General features: G+C 43.1%; 1 protein-coding gene across 21 annotated transcripts in view; it reads right to left on the bottom strand.

Moving 5' to 3' along the window:
• DST (dystonin) overlaps positions 1–12,223 on the bottom strand; it is an 879,552-nt gene that overhangs the window by 109,512 nt on the left and 757,817 nt on the right. For 18 of the 21 annotated variants that reach the window (XM_075340270.1, XM_075340271.1, XM_075340278.1 and 15 more), the window contains 3 exons: positions 8,157–8,316; positions 5,785–6,111; positions 2,303–2,387 (listed from right to left, as the gene is read on the bottom strand). In XM_075340270.1, coding sequence (XP_075196385.1) covers positions 2,303–2,387; positions 5,785–6,111; positions 8,157–8,316 — 572 coding nt within the window. The remainder of the gene's footprint in view (positions 1–2,302; positions 2,388–5,784; positions 6,112–8,156; positions 8,317–12,223) is intronic. The other 3 variants (XM_075340281.1, XM_075340283.1, XM_075340291.1) reach the window with 1 other exon arrangement.

The following is a 12,223-nucleotide window of genomic DNA, read 5'->3' as shown; positions in this document are numbered from 1 at the left end:
AGCCCTAGTCCTTCAGCAGAAAAGCTGGAGCAGGGCTACCTGGACTAATAAACAAATGCTCTAAGCGAAGAGGTCTCTCTCTGAGACAAAAATACTGGCTGGAAGTTGAAGAAGTGCACAGAAGACATGCAATGTCATCAAACCAAAAGGTCTTTGTTGAGAAGCCTGATTCCCCTAGGATAAGATCAGAGACCTGTTGTTCACTCGAAATACACCTTACTGAGGGATCTGAATTAGCTGGACTGACTCAAGTAGGATGAAGCCAAAGCCACTCTAGTCCGTTTGTGGAAATGACATACCAAGCGGTCTCCATTAGACGGCGGCTCATCCTGGATAGTTGTCTGGGTGTCAATTAGTCCAGGCTTCCCATCGCCCAACGACTCCAGTTCAAAACATTAACCATGACATACAAAGCCATGCACAACCTGTCTCCTCCCTACATCTGTGACCTAGTCTCCCAGTACCTACCTGCACGCAACCTTAGATCCTCACAAGATCTCCTTCTCTGCTCCTCTCTTATTTCCTCTTCCCACAATCGTGTACAAGATTTCTCCCGTGCATCCCCCATACTCTGGAACGCTCTACCTCAGCACATCAGACTCTCCACTACCGTGGAAAGCTTCAAGAGGAACCTCAAGACCCACCTCTTCCAACAAGCCTACAACCTACAATAGCCCTCAGCCCAGTAGACCACTGCGCAACCAGCTCTGTCCTCACCTATTGTACCATCACCCATTCCCTGTAGACTGTGAGCCCTCGCGGGCAGGGTCCTCTCTCCTCCTATACCAGTCTGTCTTGTACTGTTAATGATTGTTGTACGTATACCCTCTTTCACTTGTAAAGCGCCATGGAATAAATGGCGCTATAATAATAATAAATAATAATAATAATAATAATAATTGAATTGCCTGATCACCAGCCATACAAAAAGCCTCTCTTAAGATGATAGACAACAGTTGTAGTTATGGTGCGCCCATTCAGATGCAATATATGGCAAACCCAACCATGCAAGAATGGTGCTGCCCATACCAAAGGTAGAGGAAGGAGTGGGGTCTCCAACAGGAAGGTGTGGGGCCACCTGCAAAATGGGGCAGGGGCCCAGCAGGAAGGGGTGGTGCTCTTAATAGGAAGGGGCAGGGCCCAGGCAGGCCTCACAGAATGTGGCATGGCTGCACAATCTAGTTGGTCAGAGGAGTGAGTGCATGCTGGCTTCGTTGATTTGCCAGCAGGCATTACCCACCAGCTACAATGATTGGCTGGGGATGTGTGCCACTGATCCTGCTAATTGTCCAGAAGTGGGACACAAGCTAGCACTACTGATTAACCAGCGGACAAGGCCCGCCGACTATACTGATTGGCTTGAGGTGGGAGCACAATGAATTAACTAATCATAAAACTTAATATAGTAATATAGAGTGTGATTAACGGGAGACTACACTCATGTTTAATCCATGAGATTGAAAACCAAATTTGACAAACACACACACACACACACCACCACCATACTGGATCTATTTCCGCCTCAACATTTACAAGGCAAAGAGTAGTAGGGAGGTGAAGGGGAGGAAGGCTCATGACAGCGCCATACTTACCTGACCTGAAGATCCGGATCCCCTTAACTTCTGCTCCATGAACGCGCATGCTATGTGGGACGGAAGGCAAGAGCTAATTGGCTTACAAACCTCTGCCCCAGTACCTGACTACCAACAGATACATCAGTCTGGCCACACCGAAGTGAGAGGGTACAGACTAAACAATTACAGCCTGTAATCTCCGTTGCTATGTGTGTGAAACAGAGTGCACAATTACACTCTGTTACCCAGAGATATTCATCTAAAAGATGCAAAGCATAAAAAGGTTAGCACCTAACCTAAAACGGGTCTGAGACATACCTTGCCTTCAACTGACACTACTAAAACTGAGAAGGCCTGATGCTAGCAGGCGAGATAAAGTCTTCGGGGGGGAAGAGCCAATTATCATCTAGAATGTAATAATAGTATCAGTCTCCAGGTAGCAGCAGACTATCCCATGGTTTCTGACTCCCCCAATGAGACGAACAAAAACATTCAGTTAGGATCTCTAATAATGATCAAGATTCTATGCATTGCCCAGTAGCTATATTCTTCAGATCACATGGTACATTTGTAAGTTGTAGGGTTCCACTATCCAGCTTCTTCTTAGTTGCGCAAGACTTTTTCTATAGAACCTGCTTCCTCTGTAGGCTCAAATTTCACACATGCTGCATACTATAAACACAGGGTTTTTTTAGGCCTTATCATTTTGGTTGAAAAACATCACTTACCAGTTGTATGTTTCAGTAGCTCTAATCCATTTTGAATGGCCTGATCAACATTTTGCTTTCTCAATAGAATGTCTTCCTGAAGGAGCTATTGGGAGAAAAAAAATAATCTAAAAAAAATAATCAGCTTAGATAAATTGTCTTATAAACCAAAAATTACTTTCTAAACCACTGTGTGATAAGTGAACTATCAGTGGGGGTTAGAAAGTTGGAACCCCCACCAATCACAAGAGTAGGGGTCTGCAAGCCACTGACATGAAAGGAGCAGCTGTGTGCAGCATCGCCACCAAATCATTCACACAAGGAACTCGAAGACAATTTTTATGATTTGTGGTGTTCCAGAGGTCAGACCCCAACTGATCAGACACTTATTTCCCGTAGACTGAGTTTTAAGGAAAAAAAACAGGGTTTGCAGTCTTCTCCATCCTGAATTACATACCATATTTTTCGTTTTATAAGATGCACCGGATTATAAGATGCACCCCAAATTCAGAGGAAAAAAAGGTAAAAAAAAATAAATATATGGGGTCTGTTTTATAATCCGCTGGTGTCTTACCGCTGTGCTGGGGTTGCAGGCTTTGCTCCGAGCTGGCTCTGCTCTGTGCTACTCTGTTCTGTCCTAGCTCTGCTCCGTGATGGCTCTGCTGTGCCCCGTGCTGGCTGTGCCCAATGCAGGCACTGCCTTGCCCTTTGCTGGCTCTACTCTGCCCCGTGCTGGCTCTGCTCTGTGAGGGGGCGGCGAGGCACAGGTTATTCTGAAGATGTGCTTCAAACAAATGGCACCCAGAGGCAGCGCATGCGCAGATGGAGCTCTTGAGCCAAGAGCTCCATCTGCGCATGCGCGGACTCTGTGCGCCTTTATTTGAAGTCCTTACCACTGACATCGTCAGAACGGCTTGTACCTCGCTGACCACAGCAGCTGCACCGGCCGTCACCGACCACAGCAGAAGCACCGACCGCCGCCGACCACAGCAGCTGCGCTGGCCACCGCCCACCACAGCAGAACTACCGGCCTCCAACCAAAGCAGCTGCGCCGGCTACCGCCCACCACAGCAGCAGCACCAGCTACCGCCACACACAGCAGCTCTGCCAGCTGCCGCTGCACACAGCAGCTCCGCCGGCCGCCGCCACACACAGCAGCTCCGTCGGCTACCGCACAGAGCCCCTGCCTCCTGTGACTCCTCTCAATCATGACCTGGTAAGCTACATTCGGATTTAAAGACGCACCCCTCATTTTCCTCCCAAATTTTTGGGAGGAAAAGTGCGTCTTATAATCCAAAAAATACGGTACTTAGCACTTAGAAAATTGTAAAAAAAAATGGTCTACTGTGTAAAAAAATTACATACTGCATTTTTAGGTTTTCAACAGAAATAACAAAAAATATTAAAAATACTTAACCGCTTTCATTTAAAATAAAATCTAGATGTTATTTTCATTGTACTGAATATAAATATGTCAAAATCAATAAATTAAAAAAGGTGGTTCACAAGGTTTCTCTCAAATACCTTGTGTTGCTAATAGTGTTGTGAGCGGCGCTATTGCGGTCTGCTCACCCACTTCGCGTGACCCCCGGGCTTTGTGACTTCTAATGTCTGGTGATGGTACGTCAACTGAGGCGGGCCGCAGTGTTCCTGAGTGACAGGGCGGCTTTGGAAGGCGTTTCACCGCTTGTCACAGCCCAGCATCTTGTGTGCTCTCTCCTTTGCTGCAGAGCACTGCAAGTAGGAGCGAAGCTGGGCTGTGCTGAGCGGTGAAACTTCGCCCACAGCCCAGTGACTCAGGAAGACTGCGGCCTGCCTCAGTTGACGTGACTTCACCGGACATCAGAGGTCATGGAGCCCGGGGGTCACGCGAAGGGCGTGAGCAGACTGCAATAGCACCGCTCACAGACATTATTGGCAACACAAGGTATTTGAAAGAAACCTTGTTTCTCAACATAATATCGATGTGGCCAGTAAACCACCTCTTTAAGATCAGTCTATAATATTAAAAGACCTAGCGCAGCTAACTTTATCCTTAACTTATACAAGTAGTCTGTTCCACCTTTACCGCATTATGAATACTTCTCCAGGTACTGGGCAAAAATTTGATGAAAAAATGATAACAAAGGAGCTAGTTAATTAGCATCTTTTTCTTTATAAGGCAATGAGCCTATGATGAGTTTTTAGCAAACTTTTGTGATGGTGCGTATTTTCGCTGCTTTAAAAACACCAGCGCCTTACAGTTCCATCAAAGTGGTTAGATTTATAGAAATCTCATACCCACAGTGTTCTTTTTTCCTCAGTGTAAACTGACCTGTGGTGTAGAACACATCAACTTCTCTAGCAGGAACGTTGAGTTTTATGTTCATATTTTTCACATATACTTGCATTAGATGCACAAAATGACAACCCAGAGTTAAAACGAGCACATGCGTTTTTAGTGAGTTCCCACTCCATAAAAATGCATGTAATCCAAACTTAAGTATATCAAAGTTTTGTCAAAGCTGAATACCAGGATATATAAAAAACAAAGCACCTTTGTATAAATCATGACATAACAAAAAGAGAGAAAAACCGCAGTGTCAAAAATACAATAAAAACAAAAACACAAGTAACTTAATTTACCTAACAGGTGCAGAAATTCTGCAACATCAAAAACTCACCAAAAGCTCATGGTGGGAAGGTAGTCTAAAGCTACAAAGTCTTAAAGAAAATGATGAAGAGAAAATATTTGCTGTAAAAAGAGTTGTAAACTGCATTTGGATTACTCAAATTATATTCCTAAACTAGCTGATCGGCAATCGTTTAATAGCCTGTTTACAAAGACAAAAGTAAACAATGCGATGTGTAATCGATTAGTTGGTATGCATAGGCTGCCAGGGTTCTTAGAAGTGTGAGTCCTGTTTACACAGAACAATTCTTCGCCCAGAACAATGATTTTTGTGCTGAGTAAAAGATCCTTTTACCTGATGAATTAGCGTTTTGCTTGTCCAATGGCTGATCATCATATACCTCTATAGCGTCGGATGAGTGGCATACACCGCTATGTGCACCTCGACACAAATCCTACTCCAGCCCCTACTCGAGTAAGATTTCTGGTGTAGTGAGCGCTACTGCTTAACATGAATTCGAAAACAGATGGTCGCCCAGCCCCTGGCCCCAACTTTAACTTCTTTGTCAGGGCTGGGCAAAACTAGTGTGAAAACGTCAAAAGTCTCATTTAGAGCCACCTCCAGTTGCAGCACAGTTTTGCTACTTTTCAAAGCTTTCTATGTGAAAACACTGGTGTAAAAGCTTTGCTGAATCGGGCCAAGACTATAGCACACTTCTTCTTCTCCCAACAGATTTATGGATTATAAAATAAATAATAAAATATAAATATATATATATATATATATATATATATATATATATATAATATTAATAAAAGTTCATAAAATAATAAAAATACAGGAATATGAAGGGAAAACTTAAATAACAAACAGAAAACAAACATAAAATACCAGCAGCTCAGTATGTTGTCTTGTGAGTACATCTGTACTGTGATCTTGGACAGATAGTTTGCTCAGCTTGTCATGTGCTTCAGTCAGCCAGTTCATTAGCTCAACTTCATCATCCCCAAATATCTGAGCATTGCAGTGAGCCTGATGCAGAAGCTCCCCTCTCCTGCTACTTCTCTCCTGGATCTCCATGAATCGGTTTTGGCAAACATCTAATTTTTCCTGAACCATTTCCTTCTCCTCCCTGGAACTTAAGGCTTTTAAAGACTGGCCAATGCTCAGAGATTGGTGCAAGATGGTGTTATGAGCGGTAATGTCGTCCTGTAATGCCTGAATGAAGGGACGAAAATGAAATAAAAAGATGTATAAAACAAAGACAAAATGTGGCCAAAAGAATTATTGTAAATGAAGAATCAAAACTTCAATCAGCAGGGTTGTTAGAAGGCGAGAAAGGGGAGAAGGAGCTTCATGCTTAGCTTGTGAAATCAAACAGACAGCAGAGATTAAAATTCTTCAGCAAAAAGAGTCTGAAGGGGGATCAGCAAAGTCTGTTAGTTCTGAAGGCAGATAGGTTCTTGAAGCACCATTAAGACCAAACAGAAAACCAAAACTTGGTTGCAACATTCTTATCGCAATAGACAGATTTTATTTTCTGAAATGGAAATTTCTCTTACAAACACATATAATATTCATGGTGTAGCAATTAAAAATCATGCGAATATATAGGGTCCTTTATTTTTGATGATTTGCTTATTTGCCTAACCTAGCCGCTCCAAATTATCATATCTTGCCAAACTTCACTAAACATGTGAAGGTTATGTCTGTTGTAGTCTAAAGCCATGTTCTATATGGGTAGTTTTAAGGGAAGGAAATAATCCCCCCAACTCATGATTAGGAGTGTAAGGCCTAAGCCACACGGCATGAAAATCGGTGCAAGTGGAGTGCGATCGCATTCCACTCGGATCAATATTAGCCTGTGTGTCAGCACACATGAGCGATTATTTTCTCAGCCCTAATCAGACCAAGAAAACAATCGCAGCATACTGCGACTGTAATGCGATCCTGTATTCTCTCGCACCTATGGGGGGTGAGAAAAATCGCACTGCACTCGCGGTACACCGGTGTACTGCGAGTGCAGGGCGAGAATAGCAATAGCCGGCTACGGAGGAGAGAGGGAGATAACTTCCTCCCTCCCCTCCGCAGCCCAAGCATGCCCCCCGCAGCTGAGGTCCGCTCGCACGATCGGACCTCAGTCGCAGGGACACTTGCATGACACTCGGCTCTGCTGTACTGCCAGCATAAGCCGAGTGTCATGCAAGGGGATCGCAGTAATCCCCGTGTGGCCCCAGCCTAAGTAGGAACATGCTGGAAATGAAACAGCAGATCTCATTTTATGGTTGGAGGAGACAAAATTTGTGACTGTCTACATGGGATTTGTGGACAATAACTTTCACTAGCTAGGGTTCCTTCCGGCCATATAATGGTATCCAATGACAAATGTCACAATTGCTTATGCTGGGGAAAATACAACAGAAAAGTTGTCTTTCATCATGGCTGAGAGTCAGTGATTACTGCATGGCTGTCTATTAAAAGTGTTTGGCCAGTTGGAGATGTGATCAAAGTAATTTCGCAATTGCACAAGAATCACCAGTCTTGTGTCAAGTCTGTAGCTTAGTGTATTCTCAAGAAATACAAAATCTTACCAGTACCCCACATTAGAATGTATGATATATAACGACATACTGATATAATGTATATAAAAATATATAATATATCTTAACCCCTTCATCCCCAAGCGATTTTCTGTTTTTTTTCCTCCCCTTGTTCCAGGATTCATAATTTTTTTGTTTTTCTGTCTATATAGCTATATTAGTGATTTTCTTTTTTGCAGGACGAGCTGTAATTTTGAATGACACCATTCATTCTCCCACAAATTGTACTGGAAAATGGGGAAAAAAATTCCAAGTGCGGTGAAAATGAAAACAAAATGTAATTCCATGATTGTTTTATGGATTTATTATTGCCATGTTCACTATATGGTAAAAATGACCTGGTAATAGGATTCCCCAGGTCAGCACGAGTTCATAGATACCAAACATGTAGTTTTATTTTTATTTAAGTGGTGAAAAAATTCATACTGATATAATAAAATATATATAATATGATATAATATATATTAAGATATACTGATAGAGAATTTAAATTGAGAGCCCCAATAGAGAACAGTGAGGATGATGCATGTAAAACGCTGTAGGCTTAGCGGTGCTATATAACTGAGTAACATAAATAAGAAAAATATGGTCTTATATGGTACAAAGAACAAAGGGCAGCATTTTATTGCTATAAGCTTAGTGCAAACATGTTGTTAGTCTTACCTTGTGCTGGGCAATCTGTTCTAGGAGCTTTGGTGTCTGTGTTCCTATGGGCTCAGAGTTGGCTAGCTTCTTCTCTGTGTTACTGAGCCAGTCAGACAAAGGTTCCAATGTATCATGGAACTGTTTTGCTACAACTAATATACCATCTAGCTGTCGATTTCTGAAATATGCAAACAGCATTACATTAATACACAAACATGTAATACATATAGCTAATCAAAATGATAAAAATAGGATACAATATAAATGCAGTGAAGGTAGACAACCCAGTGCTAGCAAATACAATATCAAAGATTTTGTCTAGAAAGGTTTTAAAGGGAACCTGTCACCAGATTTTTACCTATTAAACTAAAAGAATCCCCTTCTGCAGCTCCTGGGCTGCATTATAGGAAGGTGCACCTTGGCCCTGACTCCCCTTCCAGACCCCAAAAATAACATAATAAAACTTGGCCTTTAGGTATGCTAATTACCTTGGTTGGCCAGATGGGCAGGCTCATTTTCTGCTCCCTTATCACCCTCCTACCGCTGATCGCCGTCCTCCTTCCTTGATTGACAGGATGACGCCCTCCGTCATCCTCCTCGTTTTTTTTAAAATCTCGCGCCTGTGCCTAATTAGGTCTGCTCACGCAGGCGCAGTTCGCTCTGCCATATCGCAGGCAGAGCAAACAACATAGTTGCCCTAGCTCGCGCCGGTGAGCTAAATGCGCAGGCGCGAGATTGTGGGTGGGTACAAGCATGGTGCTGGTGAGGTCGGCGCTATGCATGACCTCACCAGCACCATGCTCGTACCCGCGCATAATCTCGAGCCTGCGCAGTTAGCTCACCAGCGTAAGCGAGGGCAGCTATGTTTTCTGCTCTGCCCGCGATATGGCAGAGCGAACTGCGCCTGCGCGAGCAGACCTAACTGCACAGGCGCGAGATTTGAAAATGCGACGAGAATGACAGAGGGCGTCATCACGTCAATCAAGGAAGGAGGGCGGCGATCAGCGGCAGGAGGGGGATAAAGGAGCAGAAAATGAGCCCGCCCATCTGGCCAACACAGGTAATTAGCATACCTAAAGGCCAAGTTTTATAAAGTTATTTTTGGGGTCTGGAAGGGGAGTCAGGGCCCAGGTGCACCTTCCTAGAATGCAGCCCAGGAGCTGCAGCAGGTGATTCTTAAAGTTTAATAGGTAAATATCTGGTGACAGGTTCCCTTTAAGGGTAAGTTTTAAAATGGAACTGTTGTGTTACCATATGTCACAAACATGGTACAAGTGCCCTGTATTTTATAAAGTGCAGAAAACGAGGAATTAATTAAATTATTATTAATTGTCATTAATTTAACATTTGAACACATTATAAATATTGTAAGGAAGTAGCAATCGCAAGCAACCAACACTATCACCAGCTACCGACACGTGACACCGTCTGTAAGGATTAATAGAATTGGAAACTATCCCACAGATCACTCTGCCAAACGATTCCAGGAGTGAAAGTGACATGTGAACCGCTAGATACTTTACTTCAGCCGGGACAGATGAACTGTATTAGAATAAGTGCCGGTGATTACATGATACAGTTATTGGGGCAGCAGGCACAGGATCGAGGGAAACAGCTGCAGGTACATTATTGGGGCAGCACCAATCACACTGTGAAGGTTTATACTAGCCAGCAACTATAATGGGGCAGAATGCTAGTGCTGTTAAAACAAAAGCTAATTAGGCTTGCCAGTATGTGCTGCAAGACAGAAGAACCAAAGGTGGATTAAGCCTAATTATGATGTAGGCCAAACCAAGACAAGAATGCAAACTACTTGAATGGACAAGTGGCAATGACTTGACGGATTCTTTCTGAATCTGCCTGATCAGTATGCCATATGCAGCATCTGAGTAAAACTGACTACATGACGATATTATTATTTCTTGTCATATGTTGGTGATTAGAAATGGGATAATCCTTCGGCCTGGTCAGTATTCTGTGACTGCTCCTTACTTCCTGGCATTCCCAGCTCCTCTTTTAAATTCCATGGGCTGGAGAGATGTCATTATTGCGGTGAGATGAACATAAGATGCTGTGCTAACTGGGAGGTAAGGGGATTTGCAAGCATCCTGACCAGCAGTCAATTTACTGGCCTGTCCAGTCCGATGGGCCGGAATCCTTCATATCGATTATCCCAGCTCCGGAGTGCAGTCCGGCCTCTCTACAGCTGTCATCTGAGCTCCGGAGATCAGCCCAGCCTGAACTAAACTGCAATCGCCGGGGAAACAATCACTCGGCGCTCGCAGTTTAGTCTACGCTGCACTCCGGAGCTCAGGTGACAGCTCTGGAGTTCAGTGCATGTAACCGTGGCCAGGACTGGTATTACTGGAGACTCCAGTAGCCAGTCCCGCAGCTACCAGCGGAAAAGAATTGACATGCAATTGTTTTTGCTGTGGGAATCCCCCAGCAAAACATGCAGCTGTCAAACTCCGCCTAGTGCGCACAGCTTTTTTTTTCCCATAGGATTTGCTGGTGAATCACTGCAGAGATGTTATGAACATTTTCTGCAGTGAAACATGCAGCAAATTCGCGGGTAATCCGCAGGAAATTCCGTCTAGTGCGCACAAGGCCTTAGTGCTATTAGTCTGAGGTAACATGCTTTTTGTTTCCTTCTTCAGGTGGTTGGTAGTGGGCCACCTATACCCAAGGAAGTAGATATCTGGTTAGTACTTAGCCGAGCAGGGGTTAATTTCTGTTCTGTTCCTGGATGTAATGGCTATACATGTATTTTCTACACCATTTAGATGAGTAGATGCCCAGATTGCATGTGATCCCATTATACCTACCGCCAGGCAGCTCATCCCAATATTTATACAGCAGTTTTGGGATGGGACTACCTCTATGCCCTAAGGGCTCCCAATCTTTTCAGAACTTACCAACTCTATATTGGGTAGGGACTGCCTGTTCATTAAATACAACATAAATCACTAAGAAAAAAAAGACTTTTATCCATGATACTTATACACTTATATTGCTATGATACTATGTCATAATGCTAATTCAAAAACTCACTTTTTTATAGTATGTTAAAATAGTTTGAATTCCTTTCCCCAACCACAGTTACTGACCTAAGCAGTAATGGCGTCTGCTACATCTGAGCTAAATAATATAGCTGTATTGTAATTACATTGAATGAATCTTGTGACATCACTAGAGCAAAGAGAAAAACCAGAGCTGCGAGATGCAATTACAACATTAAATAAACAGCTTGGGTGGGTTCAGAGTATTATTCTAGCAGAAAAAGCAAGTATCGGCCTTACTTTTCTGTCGCTTCAAGCTGCCCTTATGAACTTTCCTGCTGTTTCCCTCTGAAAAGTTACCATTCTTTTGGCTCACTATAGAACAATATGAAGATTTCTTTTGTGTAAAAGTGCAGCAAGAGTTCATAGACTCTAATGCACAGATATGAAAGTAGAATTAGCAGGAATTAGTTTCATATTAGTTGGGCTTTACTAAATTTGAAGCAGTGATAGCCTTCCAAGATTTAATATAAGAAATATGCACAGTGTTTGCTTTTATGACAGTCAATGCTGGGTCACAAAGTTTCTTCAAGGAGAACATAACTTTCCATGAATCTCAGACAGACGTGACCATTTCTGTGCTTCTAAACGTGTAAAAAGTCATGATTAGGCTTGGCAGAATACTATTAGTTTAGGGCTACAGAGCTACATGTGTTACACAACACGGTGATCGTGATGCTACGCTGCATCATCATTTAAAGAGAACTTTTCACAACTTTTTACATAAAACTGACTACTATACATTGTGATCAAGTAGCTGAAATCCTGAACAGAGTCATTTTTCTTTTCTTATTCTCATCTCATCTCGGAGTATAGAGTTCAAAGTATCATAGTATCATAGTTTTTAAGGTTGAAAGGAGACTCTAAGGGTGGCTTTGCACACTACGACATCGCAGGTGCGATGTCGGTGGGGTCAAATTGAAAGTGACGCACATCAGGCATCGCATGCGATATCGTAGTGTGTAAAGCATTGATGATAAGATTAACGAGCGCAAAATCGTCGTAATCGTATCATCGTTGCAGCGT

This window comes from Anomaloglossus baeobatrachus, chromosome 3 (assembly GCF_048569485.1).
Source record: "Anomaloglossus baeobatrachus isolate aAnoBae1 chromosome 3, aAnoBae1.hap1, whole genome shotgun sequence".
Classification (NCBI taxonomy): domain Eukaryota; kingdom Metazoa; phylum Chordata; class Amphibia; order Anura; family Aromobatidae; genus Anomaloglossus; species Anomaloglossus baeobatrachus.
The sequence above is the reverse complement of the archived record's forward strand: the minus strand, read 5'-3'. Positions and strand labels throughout refer to the sequence as shown.